Source organism: Notamacropus eugenii, chromosome 2 (genome assembly GCF_028372415.1).
Source record: "Notamacropus eugenii isolate mMacEug1 chromosome 2, mMacEug1.pri_v2, whole genome shotgun sequence".
NCBI lineage: Eukaryota > Metazoa > Chordata > Mammalia > Diprotodontia > Macropodidae > Notamacropus > Notamacropus eugenii.
This window is the reverse complement of record NC_092873.1, coordinates 32,313,065-32,328,135: the sequence shown is the minus strand read 5'-3', so window position 1 is coordinate 32,328,135 and position 15,071 is coordinate 32,313,065. Positions and strand designations below refer to the sequence as shown.

Here is a 15,071-nt window from a genome sequence, read left to right as displayed (position 1 = left end):
TCTCTCTCTCTCTCTCTCTCTCTCTCTCTCTCTCTCTCTCTCTCTCTCTTTCTCTCTCTCTCTCTTTCCCTCCCTCCCTCCCTCCTTCTCTCTGTCTCTTTCTCTCCTTGTGGGGAGGGAGGGGGGTAGAAGAAGAAAGGACTCATACTGAACATGAACCACGTCAAAGACAAATCAAATTCTCATAAGTATTTACTTTATTTGTTTTGTAAAAAATAACACATTGTTTTTATTTTAAGTCTATTTCTTGGGTCAAGGACACATGGCTGGTAAAGGAGAAGATCCAGCCCTGTAACAAGGTGATAGATAGATAAATGGATAGATAGATAGATAGATAGATAGATAGATAGATAGATAGATAGATAGATAGATAGATAGATGATAGATAGATAGATAGATAGATAGATAGATAGATAGATAGATAGTCTATGTAATGTAATGATATCAGTCTAATATCAAAAAAATCCAACGAAGATCATCAGCCCATTGGAAGGAGGATCTTTGTATTATTTAGGAAAAGTCATTAAAGAAATGACAGAGGAGGATTAGATGGGTTGCAATATGTACCAATGGGGAGATTGGAAGACTGTCATTGATGAGATCATAGATCCTTCAGAGAATACAAGTAACCTATGTTATTTAGACAGGGCATTTTTTCTGGCCAATTTACGAAATGCTTCTTTCACATCCTTGTTTCTTAGGCTGTAAATGATGGGATTCAACATGGGGCTTACAAAGGTATAGAAAACAGCTATAATCTTCGACTGTTCCACTGATTTGTCAGTGGGTGGTCTAACGTACATGCAAAATAGGGTTCCATAAAATACAGTCACTGACACCAGATGAGACCCACAGGTAGAGAAAGCTTTGCGCCTACCTTTTGCTGAACGCATTCGCAGGATGGCAATGAGAATTAAGATGTAGGAGATAAGAATGATGAGGAGAGAGTTGGAGAGATTAAATCCTGCAACCACAAACATGGATGTTTCTTTGATGAATGTGTCAGAGCATGAGAGTCGTATGAGGGGTGGGTCAGCACAATAAAAGTGGTTGATTATGTTGGAGCCACAGAAAGTCAAGCGATATGTCCACATGGTTTCCATCAGACCACTAAGAAACCCATAGATGTATGGACCAGCAATCAGACGGATACAGACAGCTTTTGACATCTTGCTGCTATAGAGCAGGGGATTACAGATGGCCATGTACCGGTCATAGGCCATAGCTGCTAGCATATAATATTCAGTAATCACCATGGCAATGAAGAAATAACACTGAACCAAACACGCTGGGTATGAAATCGTTTTCTTCTCTGATAGGAAGTTTGCTAACATCTTGGGGGTGACATTGGTAGAATAGCATAGGTCTAGGCAGGATAAACTAGCAAGAAAGAAGTACATGGGAGTGTGGAGGCGGGCATCTATCTTTATCAACACCATCATTACAAGATTCCCTCCTACAGTGATGAGGTAAATTATTAAAAATAGCACAAAAAGGATTGACTGTAGCTCTGGACGATCGATTAATCCCAAAAGAATAAATTCAGTCACCAGTGTGTAATTCCCTCTCTTCATTTCTTTAGGGATGGGCATTTTCCACTTAGATGAAATAAAAGAAATAATGGAGAAGAATGAAAAACAAATCTCCAATTGTCTCTCTTTCCTTTCTTTTATCCTTCCCACCTCTTTCTCTGTCTCTGTCTTTGTCTCTGTCTCTCACACATACATACACATGCATTCATACATTCTCTCTCTCTCTGTCTCTCTGTCTCTGTCTCTCTGTCTCTGTCTCTCTGTCTCTCTGTCTCTCTGTCTCTGTCTCTGTCTCTCTCTCTCTCTCTCTTTCTCTCTCTCTCTCTCTCTCTCTCTCTCTCTCTCTCTCTCTCTCTCTCACACACACACACACACACACACACACACACACGCTTGCCTGTGTGTGCGTCCACACACACAGGTTTATAGAAACACATAATATAAGCTCCTCAGAGACTCTTATGGATCATCAAGACGCATCCCTTTATTTTATAAATAAGGAAACTGAGGCCAAGAATAGGTTAAATGACTCACCTAAGGACACAGAAGGATTTGTTGTTGGACCAGAAGGTGTATATGAATTCCTTTTTCTTTACTATCAACCTAATGCTATCTTTTTTCACCCTAGGAACTCACTTTTTCAAAATTCTGGTAACAGGAAATTATTGCTCGAGAAATATAAAGGCCTAAACTATTGATTATTCAGCATGTGGAATCAAAGCGTATGTGGTTTGGGGCCAACATTCATTGGAAATTCAAATATAACGGTGTTTCATAGATTCCTATTAATGCAGATTTCATCTAATTCCTTCACAAAATATCAATCTTACCCTAAATATCCGCAATACATATCTATCCAGACTTCACTGGCTGTCAACAGACATTTTAAGAAAATTGATCTTTCACTGGCTGATACACTCCATCAATCCACCTACCCCCATAGATAAAATCCAAGGAATTTTACATTCTTTGTATCCTTGGTGTTTTTCTAGTTTTCAGTAAATTAACCATTTTAGACAACGAATTTTATGGACCCCACTATTGGGAACCTTACTTTTTGCATGATTACGTATTGTTACATTATGCAAGAAATATTCTAAAGTATACCAAATTGTTATCATTTTAAAACTGACAGAAACTTGTAGAGAATAGAAGCTTCCACCCTGCTTAATGCTTCTTGAAAATGAAAAAAAAAAATATTTGAAGGAACAAACTACTGTCTTTAAATTCTTCTCCAGGAAGTTATCACCCATTCATACAAAACAATAAATTTCTAAATGACAGATATAACAACAAAACAACCTCCTTCCATGTCCCTCTGACTTTAATCATCCCAGGGAGCATACAGGGTGATGTATGCTACTGAAATAGAAGAGACCCAGCACAAAATCTAATTTGAAGGAAGAATTCATATAGATAGTACATTAGAACTTTCTGTATTCAGCTCTTTTTGTGTTGGTTGCATGCTTCCTAGATCAATGAAAAACCTCCTAAAAGTGATTTGTAACCATTCAAAAGAATTTGTCGACCATACACACAGAAATAACCACATAGATAAAGAATCTATATTGCCTAGATTGTGACTTGTCTTCTTATATCTGACCTTTAGACTTTTCTAAATATATCTATTGATCTATTTCTACATTAAATCTTATCTATTCATAGAATGCATAGATAAATATAGATATATTGATCTATCTACTTATCTGGGTAAATATAGATAAATGGATCTATCTAGATATCTAGATAGATACATGGGTCTTTCTATATATCTGTATCCATCTAGATATATCAATATATCTCTTTTTTCTTTTGATTCGTGCGTAAATTGGATTTAAGTGAGGCAGAGTTTCACGAAGTCGTCAGCCTCACTCTCTCCTCCTGAGTCATCATAGTCCAGTGGCAGGACAGAGTCAAGACAGCGGGCGATGGCTCAGGATGCAGTGGATGACCTCAGTGTCTTTGGTGTCTAACCAAGATGTAAGTGTTCCACATCGCCTGCTTCATCTGCCCTCATGGCCTTTGGAACAAATTGTTCTCATCCACCCATTCCACCAGATGAAATCTTCACATGTTTGGGGTAGACACTCCCCTAACTCACCAATGGGTTTGAGAACCCTTGGTTACCCTCAACCTGGTTTGGCTTGTCTGCCAAAACGGTTTACTGAGGTGTGGCCACTGTCCATGCTGCAGCTTCTTGGAACCACGTGTGAGAGTTGGGTGGAAGAGGTGGACACCAAACACAGAAAGAGCCCCGAAAAGGACTCTTCAGCTATCACACCAAAGGTACTGGTCCTCCTTGGACACACCCTTCACCCCATCAATATATCTAGATAGATATAGATATATAGATACACTGATCTCTCTGTATACGTAGATAGATAATACAGATGATAGAAGACAGATGTCTAGTTAGCTAGCTAGATCTGGATATACAGTAAGTATGGACAGTGCAAGTGAAAAATAAGTTGGGTCCATAATTAAATAGAAGGAGAGCAGCAGACTGTATTTCCTTTAGAAAATGTCAAAGCTACTTCAATCCCTCTAAGCTTCACGTAGAAACAGAAGTTTATGTTTTTATTACAAATATCCTTCCAGAGTTATCACAGGACTGAAAGATATTTAAAAATCAGTATCTAAAGGACTAAAAACGGATATTTCACAGAAGTCAATCAAGACATGCTGGAGACAAGTATGTTATAACATATAACTTGGTAGGGAATACCAAAGGTGGAGATTAATGTCACATTAGGATAATGTGTAGAGGGCATCACGGCTCTTGAGTATAGGTCCTATGGCAAATTGATGACATCCCAAAGGATGGGCAGGCATAAATCAGTTGGAAACTGAATTGCTAGAGAGAAAAAAATCCATATTAATAATATCAGAGATCCAGTTTTTGAGGTAAGTGGCCAAATTGAAAATGAAGACATTTGTTCAATATCAGGGAAAAGTATCTAGTGAAGTTATCAGTTTTTGGCCATGGACATTTTTTATAATGATATGGATAAAGATAGACATGACATTTTTGTATGATTTTTCAGATAAAAACTATTTAGTATACCTAATCCTTTATATAATAGAATCAGAAGTCCAAGAAAGATATCAACTGACTAGAAAGTGCAAATGAATAAAGTCTTACATTTGAATTAAAAAGAAAACCAACTACAAGTGCAGAATAGAGGGAATAGTGGTACAGTTACTTATTTTAAAAAGATCAGAGTGTACTTCAAAATAAACAAATCAACATTGCTACACGGTAGCCAAAAAAGGGTAAGTGAGTTCTTCAGGTTCATTACGCAAAACTTCTTGTCAAGAAAGAAAGCTTGTGTAATTTCCCCAGCTTTACAAAGTCTGGAGTAGTATGTTTAATTCTGGTCACCCTTTTTCAAAGACATTGATAAGACAGAGTATATGCAGGGAATATACAAGATGGTGAATAGTCTCACATTCATACAATGTAAATGTTAGTCATAGAAATTTAGAGTACTTATCATTGAAAAGAGAAGATATAACGAGAGCTTTTACGTTAATGAGGACTGTCATGTAGAGAATGGAGTAGACTGGCTCTGCTTGCTCACAAAAGGTCAAAATCAAACCAGAATCCAAACCATTTAGGGTTGATGTTAGGATTTTTTTCTCCCAACAATTAAATGTATTTAAAAACCAAATGAGTTGGTTCACTAGGTAATGGGTTCCTTGTCCCTACAGATCTTCATGTAAAGTTTGGATGACCACCTGCCACGTATATTATAGAGTTTATCCATGTTCAGGTATGGACTACACAGACTGTGACTTTCATTCAAACATTGAATTTTATAATCACATGAAATAAAAGCCCATGTACATGCACACCATTTCTTCTTCTATTTAAGTCCCAAATAAGAATACTAAACAGAAGAGAACCAAATACTGATGTCTGGACTACTCCAATGCAGACTTCCTTCAGCGCTGACATTGTACCATAAATGACTATTTGGCCTCCAAATAATTCAGTCAGTTCTGAATCTGTCTAACTGTCCTGCTGTTCAGCCATAATGTCTACGTCACCCCTATAAAGATCGGCAAAAGACTTTATCATGTGTTCTGCTAAAATTTAGATTAAAATATAACTTTAGCAACCTCCTTAAGTACATAACAGCTGAATAACACTGTGAGGAAAGGAAATTTAATTAGATTCCCATGATCTATTCTTGTTCATGTTATGCTAGTGCTTTGAGATCACTGCTTTCCATTCTTCTAATACTTTATTGTATACTTTTACAGGGCTCATTTTCTCCCAGGACACAGTAAATAGAGTGTGGTATCTGCATTCAGGAGGACCTGAGTTCCAATCCAGCCTCAACCATTTACTAGCTTGTGACCCTGCACAAGTCACTGAAATTTTGCCTCAGTTTTCTTACTTGTAAAATGTGGAAATGAATCACAATTTTCTCACAGAGTTGTTGTGAGGCTTAAAAGAGGCAAAATTTGCAAAGCATCTAGTACAGTTCTGGCCCATAGTAGCAATTCTATAAATGTTAACTTTTATTATGAACAGTAAATTCCCGTGCTTGCCTGATGATCCATCTCATAGATTCAAAATGTTTCATTCTACAAGGTGCTAAAGGATAGTCTTGAGTCATTCTCAAGCTGCTACCCACATAACTTCCTTCAAAGTTTGGGGATTTGTTCAGAACACTTTTGCCGCTTACTCTCTGCATATTCTGTGAGGACTGAGAACTCTTCTCCAAGCTCTCAGTGGTTCGGAATTATAACCAATTTGTGACAGGGTATTGATGTCTTGGCTCTGGGAATAAGAAAATAAGAATGTATCACTGACTCCAGACTAATCATGTGGAATGAGCCATACCACTCTCCCCGTATCCTTTGCAGATCTTTTCCCCCCTAAAATATCATTTTAATTTTTTTTTTAAATATGCAAGATCCTAAGCCATAGAAAAGGAATGACGGACAACAGAAAATCTTTTTTTTTCCTACTCACCAATTAAAATACCTGAAAATTCAAAGCAAGATCAAATGTCTTGTGAGGATCTTAGTCTTCTCTATATAAGGAGAAGCCAAAAGATACCACCCCAGGGTTACCATCTTCACAGATCTGTCTCCGTGACCCAAGAACTCCAAAGACTCAGAGACCCCCAATAATTATTTGTATTCTTGTATTTTGCCTTAAGACCTAGAACCAGACAATTGCATCCAGAAATATCATCCCAATACATTTAATTTCAGATATGTAAAGTTGATGCAGTATTGGCAGTATCTTCTGAACTACCACTATATCTTCTACTTGGAAAATATTTGCTGATAAATGTGTATAAAGACTAATAAATACCCCAACTCTGCCTTGAATCCTTACTGATTGTAACTGTAGATTTCATTGTTTTCTCTTAAAAAAATGAAACATAAGGGCAGAGCCAAGAGGGCAGATTAGAAAGAAGCACACACTCTAGCTCTTACCCCATAGCCTATAAAATACCTGTAAAAAATGACTCCCAGTGAATTGGAGAGCAGCAGAATCCACAGAATGACAGCGTGAAAGAGATTTCTATCCAAAGGTAGCCTGAAAGGATAACTAGAAAGGTCTATAGCATGGGGCATGAAATGGAGGGCAGCCAAGCCTTGGTTGTGAGGTACTTGGAAGAGCAGGAACAGAACAGGATTCCAGGGTGGAATCCCCAGCAGCAGCAGAGGTTCTCAGATCCCTCAACCCACAAACGCTAAGGACAAGTTCAAAGGTAAGTGAAAAGATTTTTTTCAACTGTGCAATAAGGGAACAGGGTCCTCGCCTAGCCCCGGGCCCAGGCAACAAAGGTGGAGACAACAGCAGCAGTGTTCATTTGTGGAGCTCTAAGCCTAAAGCCCCTGGAGGAATTGAGCAGCTGATCTAAATCTCCCGCCCAGGAGTGAGGAGGGGTGTTGACTAGGCAGGGCTAGAGGCAGGTAGGGAGAGGGAAATCTACTACTTCCATGTTCTGGACAGAAGAGTTCTGATTGCTCTCAGATCAGTACACAAGCCAGTACACAGAGGAGTAAACACCTCTCCCTTGATTGTGCCACCTTGGAGCAACCGAGAACTTTCAAGTTCACAGAGTATACCCTCCTCTTGACAGAGGACTCAAAAGTCAAGTAAATGGCTGGGAAAATGCCCAAAAAAGGAGAAAAAAACCAAGACTATAGAATCTTACTTTCTTGGTGAACAGGTATCTCCTTCCACCCTTTCAGATAAGGAAGAACAATGTTTACCATCAGAGGACTCCCAAATAAATATACAATGGTCTCAGGCCATGGAAGAGTTCAAACAAGATTTTGAAAATCAATTAAGTGAGGTGAAGGAAAATTGGGAAGAGAAATAAGAATAATTCAAGAAAATCATGAAAAGTGAGTCAACGGTTTGCTAAAGGAGATTTTAAAAAATGCTGAAGAAAATAACACCTTTAAAAGCAGGCTAACTCAATTGGCAAGAGAGATACAAAAAGTCAGTGAGGAGAAGAATACTTTAAAAAGCAGAATTATCCAAACGGAAAACTAGGTTCAAAAGCTCGTTTTGAGAAAATAGTTCTTTAAAAATTAGAATGGAAGAGATGGAAGCTAATGACGTTATAAGAAACCAAGAAATTACAACACAAAACGAAAAGAATGAAGAAATAGAAGATACTGTGAAATATCTTATTGGAAAAACAACTGACCTGGAAAACAGATCCAAGAGAGAGAATTTAAAAATTGTGGGACTACTTGAAAGCCATGGTCAAAAAAAAAGAGCCTAGACATCATCTTTCATGAAATTATCAAAGAAAACTATGCTGATAATCTAGAACCATAAGATAAAATAAATATTGAAAGGATCCACCAATCACCGCCTGGAAGAGATCCAAAAAGAGAAACTCCCAGGACTCTTGTAGCCAAATTCCAGAGTTCCCAGGTCAAGGATAAAATAGTGCAAGCAACTAGAAAGAAACAATTAGAGTATTGTGGGAATACAATCAGCATAATACAAGATCTAGCATCTTCTATATTAAGGGAATGAAGGACATGGAATACGATATTCCAAAAGTTAAAGGAACTAGAATTAAAACCAAGAATCATGTACCCAGCAAAATTGATATAATATTTCAAGGGAAAAAATGGTCATTCATTAAAATAGAGGGCTTTCAAGCATTCTAGATGAAAAAACCAGAGTTGAAAAGAAAATTTTACTTTCAGACATAAGAATCAAGAGAAGCATGAAAAGGTCAACAGGAAAGAGCAATCATAAGGGGCTTACTAAAGTTGAACTGCTTACATTCCTGCAAGGAAAGATCATATTTGTAACTTGAAATTTTCTCAGTATTTGGTTAGTTGGAGGGATTATACACATACACACACACACACACACACACACACACACACACTATATGTATAGACAGAGAGCACAGGCTGAATTGAATAGGAAGGGATCATATAAAAAAATCAAAGCAAGGGGTGAGAGAGGAAAGCATTGGCAGGAAAAAGGGAGAAATGGAAGAGGGTAAATTATCTCTCATAAAAGAGGCAAGAAAAAGCTTTTTCAGCGGAGGAGGAAAGGGGGGAGGTGAGAGGGAAAAAGTGAAGATTACTCATCGCATTTGACTCGAGAAAGGAATAGCATGTACACTCAATTTGGTATAAGAACCTATCTTACGTTACTGGAAAGTAGCGAAGAAGGGCATAAGCAGGGTGGGGGATGGTGGAAGGGAGGGCAAATAAGAGGAGAGAGCCATTAGAAGTAAACAATTTTGGGAAGGGACAAGGTCAAAAGAGTGAATTGAAGAAATGGGGAGCAGGATAACATGGAGGGAAATATAGTTAGTCTTATACAACATGACTATTATGGAGGTTATTTGCAAAATTACACATATATGTTCTATGTTGAATTGCTTGCCTTGTCAGTGGGGATGGGGATGGGGAGGCAGGAAGTAAGAGAAGTTGGAACTCAAAGTTTTAGGAACAGATGTGGAGAAATCTTTTTTCATACAACTGGGAAATAACAAATACATTTGATGGGGTATAGAAATTTATCTTGCCTTACAAGACAAGAGAGAATATGGGGATAAGTGAAGGGAGGGGTGTTAGAAGGGAGGGCACATTGGTGGAAAGGGCAATCAGAATGCTCGGCATTTTGGGGTGGGTGGAGGGGAGAGATGGAAAGAAAATTTGGAACTCAAAATTTTGTGGAAATGAATGTTGAAAACTAAAAATAAATAAACATTAAAAAAGGAAAAAATGAAACATATTTCATGAAACAAAATCTCCCAACTTTGATACTTTTCTTATCCAGTGAGATCATTGAAAATATCAATGCGAGGGGCTCACCTGCACTGTTTTCCAGTTCTTTCAGTAGTCAATAGCTGATAGGATTTTTTAATCTATATGGTAATGGACCTTCCTAAATTCAGCTAGAATAACACCCAGGCTACTGGTGGGAGAGAGGTGGATTATTAATTTGGTACACAGTGACAGACTGCTGGGACTGGCACAGTGGCTTAAGCTGCACCACAGCAGGGTAATGAAGCCTGGCTTGTTTCCCTTCCATAATGAGGAGCTGAAAAAGGACTTTGCCAAAGGATAATTAACATTATTCATTATTTATTCTAATTCTTAAAATAGCAGATCAGTATGGTATGGTTTTATGATCCTGGGCTGGGAGTTATGAGATCTCGATTTAAATTTCAACTCTTACACTTGCTAAATGAATCACTTTGGGAAAGTTACTTAACTCTCATAAGCTTGTGTTCTTTTATTTGTAAAATGGATATAGTAGTTTTGGTTTTTAAATAAGAAAAGCATATGTTTCAGATTATATGATTTGCTTTTGTTCTGTCATGTCCAACAATTCATGGTCTTGTGTAGGTCTTTCCTGTCTAAGATATTAGAGTGGTTTAACAGAGGTTAAGTGACTTGCCTAAGTTTACACAGAAAATTATTGTCTGAGGCCATATTTGAAATCAAAAGTCTTCCTAACTCTAGACTCAGTGCTCTAACAACCGAGCAACCTATTTGCTTCTGTTATATGAATATGAAATATTATTACTGGGATGATGCTCTGCGGAAAAGTTGTTATCTGCATGTGATATCAGTCTTCACTGAGCTCTTCCCAATTGCACTGATGTCCTTTAATTCATCTCCAACTAGTTCTTTATTCCATCCTCCCAGCAGCTATCCCACATCTTCTGTGTGTTTCTCAAGGTCTGAAGTCCAGCCTATTCCTTTCTGTCTCAGACAACAATTTGATCTCCTATTTTTCATGAAAAGATCAAACTTTTATCTTCAGTAAATCACTTAATCTTTGTAAGTAATACTCTAAATGCCCATATCAACGAATCAGTGATATACCAAACAGATGGTTGAAATCAGGAGCATCTTGTGGTGACAGGCATCTAAAAGCTAATCACCACTTCCCCTCTCCCCCTAAGGACCAACCAGCATTTAGACTCTGGGTCTGACCTCTCACTTGCTCTTTTCTAAGGATATGAACCCAGAGGACAAGACTTTACAAACGTTCAGACGCCATACTGACCACATTTCTTCTAATGCCTATGCCTTCAGCACCTACATAATAACAGACACTGGGGGACTCAATGAGGAGAGCAAAACTACTTCCAGTGTAATGTTCTGATATCACTTGACTCTAGTGCTTGAAACATATGTGATCTTCAAAGAATCATTTAACCATGTTGGACTTTGTTTTGCTAATAGGTTAAAAAGAGGCAGTTGAAATAAATGTCCTCTGAGGCCCCTTCCAAGTCTAAATCTATGACCACATGATCCTGTAAAATTCTTATCACAGTTATCATGGCAACCAAGGATATTGCAGTGAATAGAGCACTAGATCTAGAATTACAGGGCCTTCTAATATAAATGATGACAAAAACAACTAACTTTCTATAGTGTGTACCACATGCCAGACACTGTTCTAAATATTTCATGGTTTTTTTGCTTATCTGATTCTCACAACAATACTATGATGTAAGTGTCATTATTATCCCTCTTTTTCACTTGAAACAATTGAGACAGAGGTTAAGTAACTTAACCAGGGTCACACACCTAGTTACCTCACTAAGGGAATTGGCTACATTCAGCTTTCAGTCCATCTTTCTCTCCCTCCAAAATTCCTTCTCATAGTGCCATAATTCATCATTTGCAATAAGCAATAATCAGAGATACATATAGTCCATGATTTTATAGGCCTGGAAGAGAATGAGCATTTAGCAGCTAGTGAAAACCTATCTTCTTCCCAGGTCTAATAAACCTGGATGTTTTTTTTCCCTTGGTTTCCCAGTCTTAACAGTAAGGAACACAAGAATGTGAGAAGTAATAAGGCACAACCCAGGAAGCATCATTCCCTACTACAATAGAGGTGAGCAGCCATTTTCTGACTTGCCCAGCCCAGCAATAATGTATGTAGTCCTTGTATCAGACACTTGAAGCAGTCCTGAGCTAGGCAGAGGTAAAGATGTCTCACGTGTTTTCATTTTGAATAAATCCCTTCTATTAACAGCAGAATACAATGAAGAGAATTTGGTTTGGTTGGTGGGGTGGAGCCAAGATGGCTGAGTAGAAGGAAGACGTTTAGGAGCTCTCCCCCTACAGCCCATAAAATGCCTGCAAAAAATGACTCTAAACAAAATCTAGAGCAGCAGAAGCCATGAAACAGCAAAGTGAAAGAGATTTATAGCCCAAGGAACCTGGAAGGCCAAAAGAAAAGGTCTGCCACACTGGCTCAGAGCAGAGCTCAGCCTGGCCTTGGCCACGTGCCACTGCAGGGACAGGACTGGAGCAGGCTTCACAATACCACCAGCAGTAGCTGCTCTTCTCAGATCCCTCAACCCACAAAAGCCGGAGACAGCTTAAAAAGTCAGTGAGAAAGCTCTTTCACCTGGATGAGAAGGGAGCAATGTCTTGTCCTAGTTGTGGCCCCAGGCTGCTGCAACAGCAGCTGTATTCATTTTTGGAGTCTTCGGCCTAAAGACCATGGGGGAATCAAGCAGCTGATCTGGGTCTCAGCCCTGAGTGGCTGTCCTGGGTTGAGGAGGACCACTGGCTGGAGTGGTGGACTTGAGGGAGGCTCTGGAGAGGAAATTTCTACTCATAGATCCTGGGCAGAAAGTTTAAGGTAGCTCCCAAAATCAAACACAGGCCAGGAGAGGAGTAAACACCTCTACCTTGCTTGTGCCACGTTGGGGGAACTGATAATTTACAGGTACCCAGAGTGTACCCTCCCCTTGACAAAGGACTCAAAAGTCAAGTAACTGAGGGAGAAAATGCCCTCAAAAGGGAAAAAATAAGACTATACAAGGTTCTTGGTGAAGAAGTATTTCCTTCCATTCTTTTAGATGAGGAATAAAAATGCATACTATCGTGAGGACCTAAAAGTAAAGACTTCTGCATCCAAAACCTCGCAAATAAATATGCAATGATCTCAGGTCATGGAAAAGATCAAAAAGGATTTTGAAAATCAAGTGAGAGAGGTGGAGTAAAAATTAGGACGAGAAATGAGACTAATGCAAGAAAATCATGAAAAATGAGTCAACAAGTTGCTGAAGGAGACCGAAAAATGATGAGGCAAATAGCACCTTTAAAATAGCCAAACTCAAATGTCAAAAGAGGCTCAAAAAGCCAAAGAAGAAAAGAATGTTTGTAAATCAGAATTATCCGAAAGGAAAATGAGGTTCAAAAGCTCAGTGAGAAAATAGTTCGTTAAAAACTAGAATGGAGCAGATAGAAGCTAATGACTTTATGAAAAACCAAGAAATTACAAAACAAAACCAAAAGAATGAAAAAATAGAAGAAAATGTGAAATATCTCATTGGAAAAACAGCTGACCTGGAAAATAGATACAGGGGAGACAATTTAAAAATTATGGGACTACCTGAAAGTCATGATCAAAAAAAGAGCCTGGACATCATCTTTCATGAAATTCTCAAGTAAAACTTCCCTGGTATTCTAGAACCAGAGGGGAAAATAAATATTGAAAGGATGTATCGATCATGCCCTAAAAGTGATCCAAAAAGTGAAACTCCTAGGAATATTGTAACCAAATTCCAGAGTTCCCAGGTCAAGGAGAAAATATTTCACGCAGCTACAAGGAAACAATTAGAGTACAGTGGAAATACAATCAGGATAATACAAGATCTAGCATCTTCTACATTAAGGGATTAAAGGGTGTGGAATATGGTATTCCAGAAGTCAAAGGAACTAGAATTAAAACCAAGAATCACTTACCCAGCAAATCTGAGTATAAGCTTCAAGGGAAAAAATGGTCATTCAGTGACGTAGAGGACTTTCAAGCTTTCTTGATGAAAATCAAGAGATGAATACGAAATTTGACTTTAACTCACAAGAATAAAGAGAAGCATGAAAAGGTAAACAGGAAAGAGAAATCATAAGTGGCTTACTAAAGTTGAAATGTTTACGTTCCTACATAGAAAGATACTTAACAACTCTTGAAACTTCTTTCAGTATTTGGGTAGTTGGAGGAATTTTACACGCACACACACACACACACACACACACACACATACACACACACATATATATATATGCAGAGGATACAGGATGAGTTGAATAGGAAGCAATTATATCTAAAAGAATAAAATTAAGTGGTGCGAAAGAAATATATTGGAAGGAGAAAGGGAGAAACAGAATGGGGCAAATTATCTCTCATAAAAGAGGCAAGGAAAAACCTTTTTTGGTGGAGGGGGAAAAGTGGGAGGCGAGAGGGCAGCTTACTCTCATCACATTTAGCTTACAGATGGAATAACATGCACACTCAATTTGGAATAAAAATCTATCTTACACTACAGGAAAGTAGGGGAGAAGCAGAGAAGGAGATATGGAGAGGATGATAGAAGGGAGGGCAAATTGGAGGAGGGAGAAATTAGAAGTAAACACTTTAGGGGAGGGATGAGGTCTAAAGAGAGGATAAAATAAATAGGAGGCAGGATAGGATGGAGGGAAATATAAAGTTTGTCTTTCACAACCTGACCATTATGGAAGTCTTTAGGAAAGCTGCACATATATAGACTATATTGAATTGCTTGCCTTCTCAGTGGAGATGAGTGGGGAGGGAGGAGGGGAGAGAACTTGGAACACAAAGTTTTAGGAAAGAATGTTGAGATTTTTTTTTTTTGCATGCAACTCGGAAATAAGAAATATAGGTAATGGGATATAGAAATCTCTCTTGCCCTCCAAAAAAAGAGAGAAGATGAGGATACGGGCAGGGAGGTGTGTGAGAGAAGAGGGGGCCAATTGGGCGAAGGGGTAATCAGAATGCATGATATTTTGGCTTCGGGGGAGGGGAGAGATGGGGAGAAAATTTTGAACTCGAAATATTGTGGTAGTGAATGCTGAAAGCTAAAAATCAATACATAAATTTTTAAAAATACAAAAAAAGAGGAGAATTTGAAATGAGACCCCCCACGTTTAAATTCTTCTCTTCTGACTTGCCACTTGTGTGACATGGGCCAGTGTGCAACTTGTCTGGATCTTAATTTTTTCCCCATTTGCAAAATGAGCAGCTTGGAC

The 15,071-nt window shown here is 38.4% G+C and overlaps 1 protein-coding gene across 1 annotated transcript; it reads right to left on the bottom strand.

Annotated features, from left to right (window-relative positions):
- Positions 1-635: 635 nt before the first annotated feature.
- LOC140523442 (olfactory receptor 5M5) lies at positions 636-1,592 on the bottom strand. The gene has a single exon (XM_072638308.1). The coding sequence runs from the start codon at positions 1,590-1,592 to the stop codon at positions 636-638; it is 957 nt and encodes a 318-aa protein (XP_072494409.1).
- Positions 1,593-15,071: the final 13,479 nt, after the last annotated feature.

Excerpts from the sequence above, each read along its gene's own strand:
- LOC140523442 (XM_072638308.1), bottom strand. The coding sequence starts at position 1,592 with ATGCCCATCCCTAAAGAAATGAAGAGAGGGAATTACACACTGGTGACT.